The sequence below is a fragment of the Gouania willdenowi genome, unplaced genomic scaffold, assembly GCF_900634775.1.
Source record: "Gouania willdenowi unplaced genomic scaffold, fGouWil2.1 scaffold_120_arrow_ctg1, whole genome shotgun sequence".
Lineage (NCBI taxonomy): Eukaryota > Metazoa > Chordata > Actinopteri > Blenniiformes > Gobiesocidae > Gouania > Gouania willdenowi.
Window position 1 is genome coordinate 172,501 of NW_021144868.1, and position 14,600 is coordinate 187,100.

Below are 14,600 nucleotides of genomic sequence, written 5' to 3' on the forward strand. Positions count from 1 at the left end.
AGCTATAATCATGTACCGCCCCTACTGTTATTAGTGTGTATTACAGCTATAATCATGTACCGCCCCCTACTGTTATTAGTGTGTATTACAGCTATAATCATGTACCGCCCCTACTGTTATTAGTGTGTATTACAGCTTAATCATGTACCGCCCCCCCTACTGTTATTAGTGTGTATTACAGCTGTAATCATGTACCGCCCCCCTACTGTTATTAGTGTGTATTACAGCTGTAATCATGTACCGCCCCCCTACTGTTATTAGTGTGTATTACAGCTATAATCATGTACCGCCCCCTACTGTTATTAGTGTGTATTACAGCTGTAATCATGTACCGCCCCCTACTGTTATTAGTGTGTATTACAGCTATAATCATGTACCGCCCCCTACTGTTATTAGTGTGTATTACAGCTATAATCATGTACCGCCCCCTACTGTTATTAGTGTGTATTACAGCTGTAATCATGTACCGCCCCCTACTGTTATTAGTGTGTATTACAGCTATAATCATGTACCGCCCCTACTGTTATTAGTGTGTATTACAGCTGTAATCATGTACCGCCCCCCCTACTGTTATTAGTGTGTATTACAGCTATAATCATGTACCGCCCCCTACTGTTATTAGTGTGTATTACAGCTATAATCATGTACCGCCCCCCTTCTGTATTAGTGTGTATTACAGCTATAATCATGTACCGCCCCCCTACTGTTATAGGTGTATTACAGCTATAATCATGTACCGCCCCCCCTACTGTTATTAGTGTGTATTACAGCTATAATCATGTACCGCCCCCCTACTGTTATTAGTGTGTATTACAGCTATAATCATGTACCGCCCCCTACTGTTATTATGGTGTATTACAGCTATAATCATGTACCGCCCCTACTGTTATTAGTGTGTATTACAGCTATAATCATGTACCGCCCCCTACTGTTATTAGTGTGTATACAGCTGTAATCATGTACCGCCCCTACTGTTATTAGTTTGTATTACAGCTATAATCATTGTACCGCCCCCTACTGTTATTAGTGGTATTACAGCTATAATCATTGTACGCCCCCTACTGTTATTAGTGTGTATTACAGCTATAATCATGTACCGCCCCCTACTGTTATTAGTGTGTATTACAGCTATAATCATGTACCGCCCCCTACTGTTATTAGTGTGTATTACAGCTGTAATCATGTACCGCCCCCTACTGTATTAGTGTGTATTACAGCTATAATCATGTACCGCCCCCTACTGTTATTAGTGTGTATTACAGCTGTAATCATGTACCGCCCCCTACTGTTATTAGTGTGTATTACAGCTATAATCATGTACCGCCCCCCTACTGTTATTAGTGTGTATTACAGCTATAATCATGTACCGCCCCCTACTGTTATTAGTGTGTATTACAGCTATAATCATGTACCGCCCCCTACTGTTATTAGTGTGTATTACAGCTATAATCATGTACCGCCCCCCTACTGTTATTAGTGTGTATTACAGCTATAATCATGTACCGCCCCCCCTACTGTTATTAGTGTGTATTACAGCTATAATCATGTACCGCCCCCTACTGTTATTAGTGTGTATTACAGCTATAATCATGTACCGCCCCCTACTGTTATTAGTGTGTATTACAGCTATAATCATGTACCGCCCCCTACTGTTATTAGTGTGTATTACAGCTATAATCATGTACCGCCCCTACTGTTATTAGTGTGTATTACAGCTATAATCATGTACCGCCCCCTACTGTTATTAGTGTGTATTACAGCTATAATCATGTACCGCCCCCTACTGTTATTAGTGTGTATTACAGCTATAATCATGTACCGCCCCCTACTGTTATTAGTGTGTATTACAGCTATAATCATGTACCGCCCCCTACTGTTATTAGTGTGTATTACAGCTATAATCATGTACCGCCCCCTACTGTTATTAGTGTGTATTACAGCTATAATCATGTACCGCCCCCTACTGTTATTAGTGTGTATTACAGCTATAATCATGTACCGCCCCCCTACTGTTATTAGTGTGTATTACAGCTGTAATCATGTACGCCCCCTACTGTTATTAGTGTGTATTACAGCTATAATCATGTACCGCCCCCTACTGTTATTAGTGTGTATACAGCTATAATCATGTACCGCCCCCTACTGTTATTAGTGTGTATTACAGCTATAATCATGTACCGCCCCCTACTGTTATTAGTGTGTATTACAGCTATAATCATGTACCGCCCCCTACTGTTATTAGTGTGTATTACAGCTATAATCATGTACCGCCCCCTACTGTTATTAGTATGTATTACAGCTATAATCATGTACCGCCCCCTACTGTTATTAGTGTGTATTACAGCTATAATCATGTACCGCCCCCTACTGTTATTAGTGTGTATTACAGCTATAATCATGTACCGCCCCCTACTGTTATTAGTGTGTATTACAGCTGTAATCATGTACCGCCCCCCTACTGTTATTAGTGTGTATTACAGCTGTAATCATGTACCGCCCCCCTACTGTTATTAGTGTGTATTACAGCTATAATCATGTACCGCCCCCCTACTGTTATTAGTGTGTATTACAGCTATAATCATGTACCGCCCCCCTACTGTTATTAGTGTGTATTACAGCTATAATCATGTACCGCCCCCCTACTGTTATTAGTGTGTATTACAGCTATAATCATGTACCGCCCCCTACTGTTATTAGTGTGTATTACAGCTATAATCATTTACCGCCCCCCTACTGTTATTAGTGTGTATTACAGCTATAATCATGTACCGCCCCCCTACTGTTATTAGTGTGTATTACAGCTATAATCATGTACCGCCCCCTACTGTTATTAGTGTGTATTACAGCTATAATCATGTACCGCCCCCTACTGTTATTAGTGTGTATTACAGCTATAATCATGTACCGCCCCCTACTGTTATTAGTGTGTATTACAGCTATAATCATGTACCGCCCCCCTACTGTTATTAGTGTGTATTACAGCTATAATCATGTACCGCCCCCTACTGTTATTAGTGTGTATTACAGCTATAATCATGTACCGCCCCCTACTGTTATTAGTGTGTATTACAGCTATAATCATGTACCGCCCCCCCTACTGTATTAGTGTGTATTACAGCTATAATCATGTACCGCCCCCCTACTGTATTAGTGTGTATTACAGCTATAATCATGTACGCCCCCTACTGTTATTAGTGTGTATTACAGCTATAATCATGTACCGCCCCCTACTGTTATTAGTGTGTATTACAGCTATAATCATGTACCGCCCCCTACTGTTATTAGTGTGTATTACAGCTATAATCACTGATGATGTTGACGTGTCAAAGGTAAACATCCTGTGTTTAAATAGGACCAGCAGCACTGCTACAAGGCACACACACACACACACACACACACACACACACACACACAAATATTGACCTTACTTACTGCTCTGAATTTTTTTGCTGATTCGTTGTTTTACTACTTTTATTCGGAAAATATTTATTTTCGGATCATAATAATCAATTAAAGTAATAATCAATAATCAATTTCTATTATGAATAAATAATATTATTACTAGTTATTCTTTAAATCAGACCAAACTAACATCACTGAGCTTCATATAATCAATTATTGATTATTATTATTATTATTTACAAATATCTGCTTATTTTAACTACAACTATTAATATTATTATCATATCAGATACTGACTCCTCCTCCTCCACAGACTGACTGCACCAATCACAACTTATCTTAACCTATTATATCTCATTTTAACTAATCTCATCTCAACTTATTTCATTTAAACTTATCCCAACTTATCTTAACTCGTCTTATCCTAATTTATCTCATTTTAATTGATGTAATCTCACCTAATCTTAATTTATCTCATTTTATTCTATATTATCTCAATTTATGTCAGAACTAGAAAATAAATGTTTTGTCTCCTCAGCTTCTTTAAGTGGAACATGTTTAATTAATCTGTTATTTTACTTTCATGCTTTAAAAAACAAGCTTAAAGTTTTTCACAACATGTGACTCTTCATTATGTTTTAATTTAATGTTGTTTTCATTTTGATTAAATTACAAAAGAATAACACTTTAATTTAACTTATCCTGACTTCTCTTATCTTTTAAACCATTAATGTATCTCATATTAACTGATCTAACCTTATCTTTCATCTTAATGTATCTTAACTAATCTGTTTTATGTGTGTGTGTGTGTGTGTGTGTGTGTGTGTGTGTGTGTGTGTCAGAGAGAGTTTATGAACATACACAACATGAATAAACAAGTGTAAAACAAACGCTCAGAGGCTGAGACGTCGTTCTCACGTCATCTAAACTAAAGCAGGATTCAAACCCACAACCTGAGCTGCTGTGAAGACACACAACTCAATTATCATTACAGTGACCAGCAGTTTTTTCAATTACAATTACAATTATAGTTACACCATTATTGTATTTAATTATCAATTATACAATTACAATTATAATTGACCCCCGCCCAACACTGTGACTGAATCACCATGGTAACTTAGACTAAATCACCATGGTAACTTAGACTAAATCACCATGGTAACTTAGACTAAATCACCATGGTAACTTAGGTTAAATAATTAACTGGTTATCACCATCTTCTGCCCGTCAACGCAACATCTTTAATTGTGCATCTGTTTCTCATTAAAGAACCCAGTAGAATTCCTTCTAGAACATATTTATTAATCTGCAGTCACTCAGTGTAGTTTATAACAGTAGTGCAGGTTTATTCTCCGCTCAGCCTTTAGAACCCACCACTGCTGTATCAACATCTGGCCTGGTTTACTCCTTCACTGGTGACTGTTAATCTTTAAATTCATTCGTTTTAGTTATCCTGATAATTTAAACAATATTTCATTCTTTTTAGATCTTATATAATCTCAAACATTAGTTTGAACACTAGTCGTTTGATCCTATCAATGAATAAATGAAGTGATCTGAGCTAGTGTAAAGCCCCGCCTCCTGACCAATCACCTCTCTTAGAATATAAAATACAGATGATTACTGAACACAAACGTGGAATAAAACAAAGATGAAAAGTATCACATTCAAATATATGTTAAGACACTCACAATTCTGTGTGTGTGTGTGTGTGTGTGTGTGTGTGTGTGTGTGTGTGTGTGTGTACACAGCCCTGCAGCACCAGCTGACTCACACAAAGACACACACACACCAGGTAAGTGTGTGTGTGTCTTTGGTTCTGCATCAGTGTGTTGAGATGGAGCTGAAGGAGCGGGTGTGCGTCGCTCTCTGTGAGGACACTCAGTGTGTGTGTGTGTGTGTGTGTGTGTGTGTGTTGCTGATGCTGTTGTTGTGTTGTAGTGCTGTTGGTGAGCTGCTGCTGCTGCTGCTGCTGTGGATCCAGTGAGTCCTGCTTTATATCCTCAAACATCTCAACCAGCTCCTTCTGTGTGTTTGACCTCTGACCTCTGTGTTTCAGAGAAGGTCCTGACCTGTGACCCCAGAGAAAGGAGTCAGATCCTGCGCTGTGGTAATGACATCACTTCCTGTCTCTGCTTCCATGGCTTGGGCTTTTTTTTTACTTGTGGGTCTGATTCCTGAACCTAGGCTCTGTGTGTGTGTGTGCGCGCGCGTGTGTGTGTGTGTGTGTGTGTGTGTGTGTGTGTGTGTGTGTGTGTGTGTGTGTGTGTGTGTGTGTGCCCTGTTGAGGGTTTGGTCAGCCCCCCCCCTCCAGAAACCTGTCCAACCTCCAATCCCACCAAACTTGCATGTTCTCTTTTCCTCTTGTCTTGTCTTTGTGAATCTGTTTTACCTTTATCAGTTTCCTTCTCATTCTATGGCCATTTCCTGATTTTAGTTGTCCTTGTTTCTTTCCCATCTCCTTCTTGTTTCCTATCTGTTTCCTCTTTGCTTTCTTTTTGTCCTTGTTTCCTTCCTATTTCCTTTCTGTTTCCTCCTTATTTCCTTCCTGTTTCCAGATGACGGTCTGATCCTGGTGGATAATGTGACAGTGAGTCACAGAGAGTCTGAGTCGTGCGTTGATGGCGTTCGTCCAGAAGTCCTCAAACCTCTGCTTTGCTCACCGGCTCGAGTCAACACCATCGTCAGAGAGTTGTGAGTGACCAGAAAAACAGGAAATAGGAAACAGGAAGCAAAGGAGGCTCATCTCTCCTGGTTGTGTGTGTGTAGATGTAACGGGTATCCGGCCTGTGTGGTGAGTATGGACCGATGCCACGCTGCAACGCCCTGTAGGATGCGCTGTTTATGGATGGAGACCAGGTTCAGCTGCATGGCCAACAGTGATAGTAAAACACACACACACACACACACACACACACACACACACACACACACACACACACACACACACACTCCACTGTATTTCTACTATAGACCAGATGAGGCAGAGTTGTTGCTTCCCCCACAAGTCAGCACAGGAAGTGCCTGTGTGGATTAGCATTTGTTAGCATTGTGCTAATACTTTCATACGGACATGGATTAACACTTATTTTATTTCTACATTTGCATGAAGTAAAAAAAAAAACTTGTACTGCCTTTGATGTGTTGCCTTAAGTTCAGAGGGAGGGGCCCTTTGCCAGCTTGTGGCGCTCAGGCCTAATGACTAGAGAGTTGAGAGTTAGAGAGTTGAGTTTATTTGTTATTGCACATGTTACAGAGCAACAAAATTACATTTCAGTTTAATCCCGTCCAAGAAAACATAAAAAGACAATCATAACATGGGAGCACAGGAGCGGGAGAACTGCGGTTCGCCACAAGGGCGGCGCCCCTTATTCAGATGAGAAATGGGATAACAAACGATGGGGAGGAAGAAGAGATAAAAAAAGGGAAAAACCAAACTAGGCCCTTGTAGAGAGGGGCGGAGTTTGGGATCATGAAAAAAACTCTTCAGCAACATTGCGACAGAAACCCACAAACACAACATTCAATTCAATACAACAGCACGTTAGCACAGGGGATGGGTCTTTAGGATGGGTAGTTCGCAGGTCAGCCACAGTGTGGCGCTGCCCTTATGGCGCGCCTCCTACTGCCAACCACTGGGAAGGAGGAGGGGGTGGAGCCAGAGGAGACGGTGACAAAGACAGGATATGTAGTGATGTAGGAGGAGTGAAAGTGTTCGTTGAGATAAGCCTGTTTACTCAGACTCTGCTGCTGACTCTCACATAGAGATGACCTCCAGAGTTCGTTGGCAGAGCCTGGACCAGGTGTACATGAAAAGCGAGGGAAACGTCAGAGCGTTTTATCAACATTCCGTCCTTGGAGAGTTTGGAGAGAAGAAAACAGACCACAGGCTGTTCATTCAGGGGGGGGAGACTGGCTAGCCATAACATGGCTGCCAGCCCTACTGTTCCTGTCAGTTCGATAAGTAATCCAATAGTGTGGCCATATCCTGTGAGACAAACTATCCTCTTCTTAAAGTTCCACGGTGGAATCCATCTGAGAGAGTTCAGAGAGTTTGGCTCCTTTCTTCGTTAACTGCGGCTTCCAATAGTGCTGCCAACGTAATCCAATTTTTGCGATAATTCAGGGAAATGCCAGATCCAATCAGCATAAGACCCGATATCATACATTCCAATCTGGTGGTGAACGTCTTCCACATCCTCAGGACTTGTGAACTCTCCCATTGCCCGTCCTTCTAATAGAGAAATTTGACCAAAAGCGAAGAAAGACCAGATAATCAATTCCATGATTAGATTCAGGATTGGGACGATGATAGAGGCTCCTGTTAGATTTGAACAAGACAAAAGAGCAGTAAGCAGGGAAATGAGGGAGAGGGGAAAATAGCGTCCGTCTCCTCTGAGAGCAAACAGGAAATTAATTATTATAAAATAATGATGATAAAAATGGTAAATAGACATGATTTATATAGAGCTTTATCACCACGGAAACAGTCTCAAAGCGCTTTACATATCAGCTCATTCACACAATCACTCTCACACACACACACCAGTGGGACAGGACTGACATGCAAGGCACTAGTCGACCACTGGGAGCAACTTAGGGTTCAGTGTCTTGCCCAAGGACACTTTGACACATAGTCAGGTACTGGAATCGAACCCCCAACCTCTCGATCAGAAGACGACCCACTACCACCTGAGCCACGGTCGCCCCATATAAGATCAAACAATGAACGCAGAGGGCTTCTGATTGAGACTATGTGTGTGTGTGTGTGTGTGTGTGTTGTTTTTCAGGTTATACGCGACACATTTGTCAACAAAGCAAGACCGAGCTTTACTGTGGTTAGTCAACTATTAACCAATCAGGAGACAGTACACAGTCCAACACTGACCCGTGTGTGTGTGTGTGTGTGTGTGTGTGTGTGTGTGTGTTTCAGAGGGATCACAGGTGATTAAAATCCTCAGAGCTAACTATGGACGCACCGATGAGTCCGTGTGTAGCTACAGCGCCCCCTACAGTGAGTCTCCTAACACTGCATGTAGTGGACCCTCAGCTCTAAAAGTGATGAGAGAGAGGTAACACACACACATTAACATGTATATATAAGTATATATATACATTAAATGTTTAAAAGTCGACCCCCCCACCCCCACCCCCCCACCCACAGGTGTGATGGTAAAAAGTCATGTTCGGTGCGATCGTCCAATCACGTGTTTGCTAACCCGTGTCCAGGAACCAGGAAGTATTTGGAGTACGCGTACTCGTGTGTCAACGCCTGAACATATAAACATATTTAATAAAAACATGTTTCCTTTGTCTATGATTCTTTTATTCTGGTCGTTGGTGCAGTGGTTCTCTAACGTGTGAATAAAACATCTATAGATCATAACGATGGAAAGAACAAGTGATAATACACATTTTAAAGAATCTCATTTTTCATCATTTTGTGTGTTTTTGTTGTTATTTTGTGAGTTTCTGGTAATATTTAGTATGATTATAAAAATAATAAAACCTTATGTTTTTATGCTTTCATTTGTTTATTTATGTCACGGGCAGGTGTAGGTGTAGACCCAAATGCAGGGACGGAGGCGGAGCTCAGGAGCATTATACCAATATTTATTGTTCTTTTAAGCAGAGGTAAACAAAAACACAGAAAGGAAAAACCAAGAACACGGAGCGAGGGTAAACAACAACAATGTCCACATGCTAAAACAATTGTTGTAGATCCAGGAATGTGTTGTATGAAACTGAGCCCAGATCATAAGTGATAACATCGTAAATGTCTCCCCCCCATTTATACACATGTAGAAAGCTGCTGTGAGGGAGGCCAAGACTTCCTGCCTGCCCTACAAAATAAAACCCCATCCTGACAATTTCCCTCTCTCTCTCTCTCTCTCTCTAGTGCCCCCTGTAGTGTCGCGTACCCCCATTTGAGAAACACTGCATTAGGGGAACAATTATGACATTTTGCACACTGGTAAAAATGGCTGCCTCCCAAAAACAGGCTTCTGTGTTGCTAGGCAACCAAAAGTCACATAATAAAAATTAAAAACATTCTTCTAAGGTTTTGGAAGCACTTTTAGGATGGCCGCCATTTTTAACTTTCTAATATAGTGAGAGCCTGATCATCAATAATGATTACATTCTTTATATTACTGTATTTTACATCAGAAATCATAAATAAAGCTCAAAGATTTCTTTAAACAATGAGAGTGTATGATTCTCCTCATGGACGTATAAATATAGACTATATAGACTATAGAGCCCCGCCCCTCCATATGGATGGAGGGGCGGGGCATTAAGGGTCTTGAGGCTAATCATAAACCAATATTAGAAAATATTATTGGAAGATTGTGTAAAGACGTACTCGTCACAGACGTCACTACCAGATAACTAAATAAAGCTCTAGGTTAATAGATCTATAATAGTCAATAGAAAGTCTGTGTGCACTGACACACTAACCATGTGTTACTAGGACCACGTTAGCATGCTAACACACCTTCAGGTCATTAATTAGCTTCAGTAAAGATACCACATGTTGACACACACACACACACACATTATGGATGATTCAACAACAACCACAACAACACAAAAGTAACACAAAAAAACAAGATGACACACAACACAAACCCCTCAAAGACATGCACAAAATGTGTGTGTGTGTGTGTGTGTACAGCCCTGCAGCACCAGCTGACTCACACAAAGACACACACGAGGTAAGTGTGTGTGTGTGTGTGTGTGTGTGTGTGTGTGTGTGGTTCTGCATCAGTGTGTCGAGATGGATCTGAAGGAGCGGGTGTGCGTCGCTTTCTGTGAGGACACTCAGTGTGTGTGTGCTATTGTGTGTGTGTTACTGATGCTGTTGTTGTGTTGTTGTGTTGTTGTGTAGTGCTCCTGCTGAGCTCCTCCTCCTGTAGATCCAGTGAGTCTCTCTTTACTTCCTCATGTAGTGAAACCTGCTACGTTTGACTTGTGACCTTTGACCTTTGCTGTGTTACAGACACAGTTTTGACCTGTGACCTCAGAGAGAACATTCAGCAGCTCCAATGTGGTAATGACATCACTTCCTGTCTGTGCATTGGTTTGTTTGTCATTGCTAAATCTCCTCCTTGTCATCTTCCTCCCTGCTTCCTTGCTGTTTACTTCCTATTTCCTCTCTGCTTCCTTCCTGTCCTCCATGTTTCCACCTGTTTTCCTTCCTCTTTTCTTTCACTTTTCTCATGGTTTCCTCTTTGATTATTTCTCATTTCTTCCTTGTTTCCTTCCTGTTTCCTCCTTATTTCCTTCCTGTTTCCAGAGGAAGGTCTGATTGTGGTGGATAATGTGACAGTGAGTCACAGAGCTTCTGAGTCGTGTGTTGAAGGCGTTCGTCCTCGTTTCCTCAAACCTCCGCTGTGCTCCATGACTTTGGTCAAAGCTCTGCTTCAACAGACGTGAGGAAAAGGGTTTCTACTTCCTCTAAACACTTCCTGGTTGCTCAGACCAGTGGGTGTTTTGGTTAGACTGGTGATGCTGTTATCCTGTGACTCCTGCAGGTGTAACGGACGGAGCTCGTGTTCAGTGATGATGGATTTATGCACCGCCATCGGGTCATGTGACCGCCGCTGTGTTTGGATGGAGACGCAATACACCTGTGTGTCTGCAGGTGTGTGTGTGTGCGTGTGTGTGTGTGTGTCTGCAGGTGTGTGTGTGTGCGTGTGTGTGTATGTGTGTCTCTGCAGGTGTGTGTGTGTGTGTGCGTGTGTGTGTGTGTGTGTCTCTGCAGGTGTGTGTGTGTGTGGCTGCAGGTGTGTGTGTGTCTGTGTTCAAGTGTGTTTGCAGAGCTGCCAAGCCCCACCCTTTGAGTGTGACAGTCACGCTATTTGACCCATTCTCACACAACACTTGACATTTCTCACGCTTATATTTCCTCTATTTATTTTCACAATAATAAACTTTGGTCCTCACAGTTTGCCGTAGTTCTAGTAACTCAGTAACCCAGACCAAAGCGACGAGTTTGCCGCAGTGTGGATTATCGGTGACATCACTAATTTTGCTCAAAAAACCAAACTCCAAAAGTCACATTTAGAACTATTTTGTGTTTAAACGAGGTAGAGGCGTAAAGAGGAGCTTCTATCAAGCTCTAGGAGCCAAAGGAGGAACACATCTAACCTCATAAAACACACATTTATGTTTAATACCAGGTTAATACGCCCTGTTTATGATCTCATTGGATAATATTAGTTAAAGGATGTCACTGTATGAAACACCTACAAAATGCATAAAAATGTGGTTTTCACAGGGAATCACTTCCTGTTTATTGTATTTGATCCTCTATGGTTTATTATGTTAAAGAAGAAAACATTATTATCAAATAGATTTTTTTAAAAAACAGTGGATTTATTATCACAAGTTTATTATTTATATAGTTAAATGTGCAAAGGAAACTGAATGATCATTTAATGTCAACCATATAAATTCTAACTTTTATTAGTTTTTTATTGTTTATATGTTTTGTATATGTACTCTTATCATGCACCAAACACTATAAGTAATGAATAAGTATTTATAACTTCTATCATAATGTGTTTGTTTGATCAGAGGGTCACATGATCAATATTCATGTCAGCATTAGAATAATGAGTGATCTGAGCATTAATACAGGAATAGTAAAAGTCATTTTGTGTTTTTCTGTTATTCTGTGTATGTTTGTTGTTGTCTTACTCGTTGTCAGACATTTTGTTTATTGCTGTCGTCTTTTTGTGTATTTTTCCTGTAAAATATGTTTATTTGCAGTCATATTGTGTATTTGTGCTGCCATTTTACATTTTCTGAGTAATTTTTGTGTATTTCTATCTTTTTCTGTACTTTTGTTGTCATTTTCTGTGATGTTGTATATTTTATGAGTAATTGTGTTTATTACTGTTGGTTTTTGCTCATTTTTGTAGTAGTTTTGAGTGTTTTTGAAGTATTTCCTCTTTTTTTGTTATCTTGCTCTTGTTTTGTGTATTTTTCTGTCACTTTGGGGGCCGCTTAAAATTAGACCAAGGGCCACGTATGGCCCCCGAGCCGCCAGTTGCTTATGCCTGCACTAGTACATGTTGTATTAATTAGGAAACGCACCTACAATTATTTAATGGGTTTAAACTGTTTAATAATGTTAATGTAAAATGTATTAAGTGATAGGGAATGTGTCACATTAGAATTAACTAACTTTAAATTCAGTAAATGGCAATAAAATTGTTTTTTAATATTTTGCTAATTAAATATATATATATATATATATATATATATATATATATATATATATATATATATATATATATATATATATAGTAAGTTTTCACAAACCACAACTTAAGTGGTGTAAATAAATGTTTTTAGGCTTGAATAAAATAGTGTACTTTGTCTTATTGTACTTTTGACAGTGTTCCAGATTGTTAAATTTGTGTTAAAATCAAAAAATTGTGCGTGCGTACATTGTGTTGATTTGCTTTTGTGTTTGTTTCAGTTTCTCAACAAGTCTGTCAGCAAAGGAAGGCGGAGCTTCACTGTGGTTAGTCAAATGTGTGTGTGTATTATAGTGTGTGTGTATTGTTGTGTGTGTGAGTGTATTATTGTGTGTGTGTGTATTATAGTGTGTGTGTGCGTGTATTATAGTGTGTGTGTATTATTGTGTGCATGTGTGTATTATAGTGTGTGTGTGTGTATTATAGTGTGTGTGTGTGTATTATAGTGTGTGTGAGTGTATTATATTCACCTGCACTACTCATCAATGCACTACTGCACTATTATCTTATTATTATTATTGTATTTTTATTTTATTTCATTATTATTATTATTATTATTATTATTATCTTGTTATTTTTATTTAGTTTGCACATATTAGTCTAACTACTCTTATATTTATGTTTATACTTCTTTTTTTATTCTAGTTGATTGTTATTATTTAATGTTATACTACCTGAGAGAGCACAGGTCACCAAAAGAAATTCCTCGTGTGTATTTATTCACCCCTGGCCAATAAAGTTGATTCTGATTATAGTGTGTGTGTGTGTGTGTATTATTGTGTGTGTGTGTGTATTATTGTGTGTGTGTGTGTATTATTGTGTGTGTGTGTATTATTGTGTGTGTGTGTGTGTGTGTGTGTATTATTGTGTGTGTGTGTGTATTATTGTGTGTGTGTGTGTATTATAGTGTGTGTGTGTGTATTATTGTGTGCATGTGTGTGTTTCAGGCTCTAAGCTAATCCACATGCTAATGGCTAACTACGGCCGTAGCAGTGAGTGGGTGTGTACTTACTCCGCCCCCTACAGTCAACCTGCTGACACTGCATGTGGGAACCCAGAAGCTTCTCTGCAGCTGATGAAGGACAGGTAAACTACACAGGCCCCGCCCCCTTTTTAAACCACCGCTGATGACTCCGCCCTCTCCTCAGGTGTGATGGGAAACACAGCTGCTCTCTTCCAGCGTCCAATCACGTGTTCTCTAACCCGTGTCCAGGAACTAAGAAGTACCTGGAGTATTCATACACGTGTGTGCACACCTGAGTGTGTGTGTGTGTGTGTGTGTGTGTGTGACAGATAAATAAAGTTAGACTTTGTACGATGCTGGTTCTGTTTTCTTAGAAACTCCCACTCAAACCTTTATTTATTCATTTAAAGAACAAACACAAACAGACTCAAAGTTCATCTTCATCACACACACACACACACACACTACATAAACACACACACCATAAACACACACACACACACACCATAAACACACACACACACACACACACACACACACTGTGGTCCAAGCATTTTAAAAAGTTTCTATTCTCTTATTCTAAGTATTTCAGCTCAAACTAAAGCTGAGCCTAAGGACGATAAACATTAGATAATAAATAATAAACAAAAGCTATGCTACAAATCTAGATAATTATATCATAGATTAATCTCTATTAGCAGGATTCAACTAACCAAACGTTTCCTGTCAGAGAGAAGCTGTCCTACGACGGCCGATAACAACACGCTAATTTAAGCCAAGTGATTTCAGTCTCGCTATGTGCTCGTTCACATAAAAGGGGTGGAGCTTGCAGCGTCTGACCAATCAATGGAGAACCTGGCAGACTGAGCGTCTTTACAGGAGGAACATTTATGATCTTAAATAAATATAATAAATATAAATCCATGATGACAACAAAGAGCAGCAGTGTTAGTGCAGCACAC

At 39.9% G+C, this 14,600-nt stretch overlaps 1 protein-coding gene across 1 annotated transcript; it reads left to right on the plus strand.

Annotated features, from left to right (window-relative positions):
- The first annotated feature begins 5,196 nt into the window (after positions 1-5,196).
- On the plus strand, positions 5,197-13,934 carry LOC114458485 (L-rhamnose-binding lectin CSL1-like). Its single transcript, XM_028440856.1, has 16 exons — positions 5,197-5,276; positions 5,347-5,388; positions 5,465-5,515; positions 5,964-6,099; positions 6,175-6,290; positions 8,196-8,243; positions 8,339-8,477; positions 8,570-8,669; positions 10,160-10,217; positions 10,295-10,327; positions 10,406-10,456; positions 10,703-10,838; positions 10,941-11,050; positions 12,896-12,940; positions 13,622-13,760; positions 13,823-13,934. The coding sequence occupies exons 1-16, from the start codon at positions 5,243-5,245 to the stop codon at positions 13,932-13,934; spliced, it is 1,350 nt and encodes a 449-aa protein (XP_028296657.1). The 5' UTR covers positions 5,197-5,242.
- Positions 13,935-14,600: the final 666 nt, after the last annotated feature.

Coding starts and splice junctions, on each gene's coding strand:
- LOC114458485 (XM_028440856.1), top strand. CDS start 5,243: ATGGAGCTGAAGGAGCGGGTGTGCGTCGCTCTCT. Junction 5,277..5,346: donor GCGGGTGTGCGTCGCTCTCT/GTGAGGACACTC, acceptor GTTGTGTTGTAG/TGCTGTTGGTGAGCTGCTGC. Junction 8,670..10,159: donor TGGAGTACGCGTACTCGTGT/GTCAACGCCTGA, acceptor GTGTGTGTGTGT/GTGGTTCTGCATCAGTGTGT.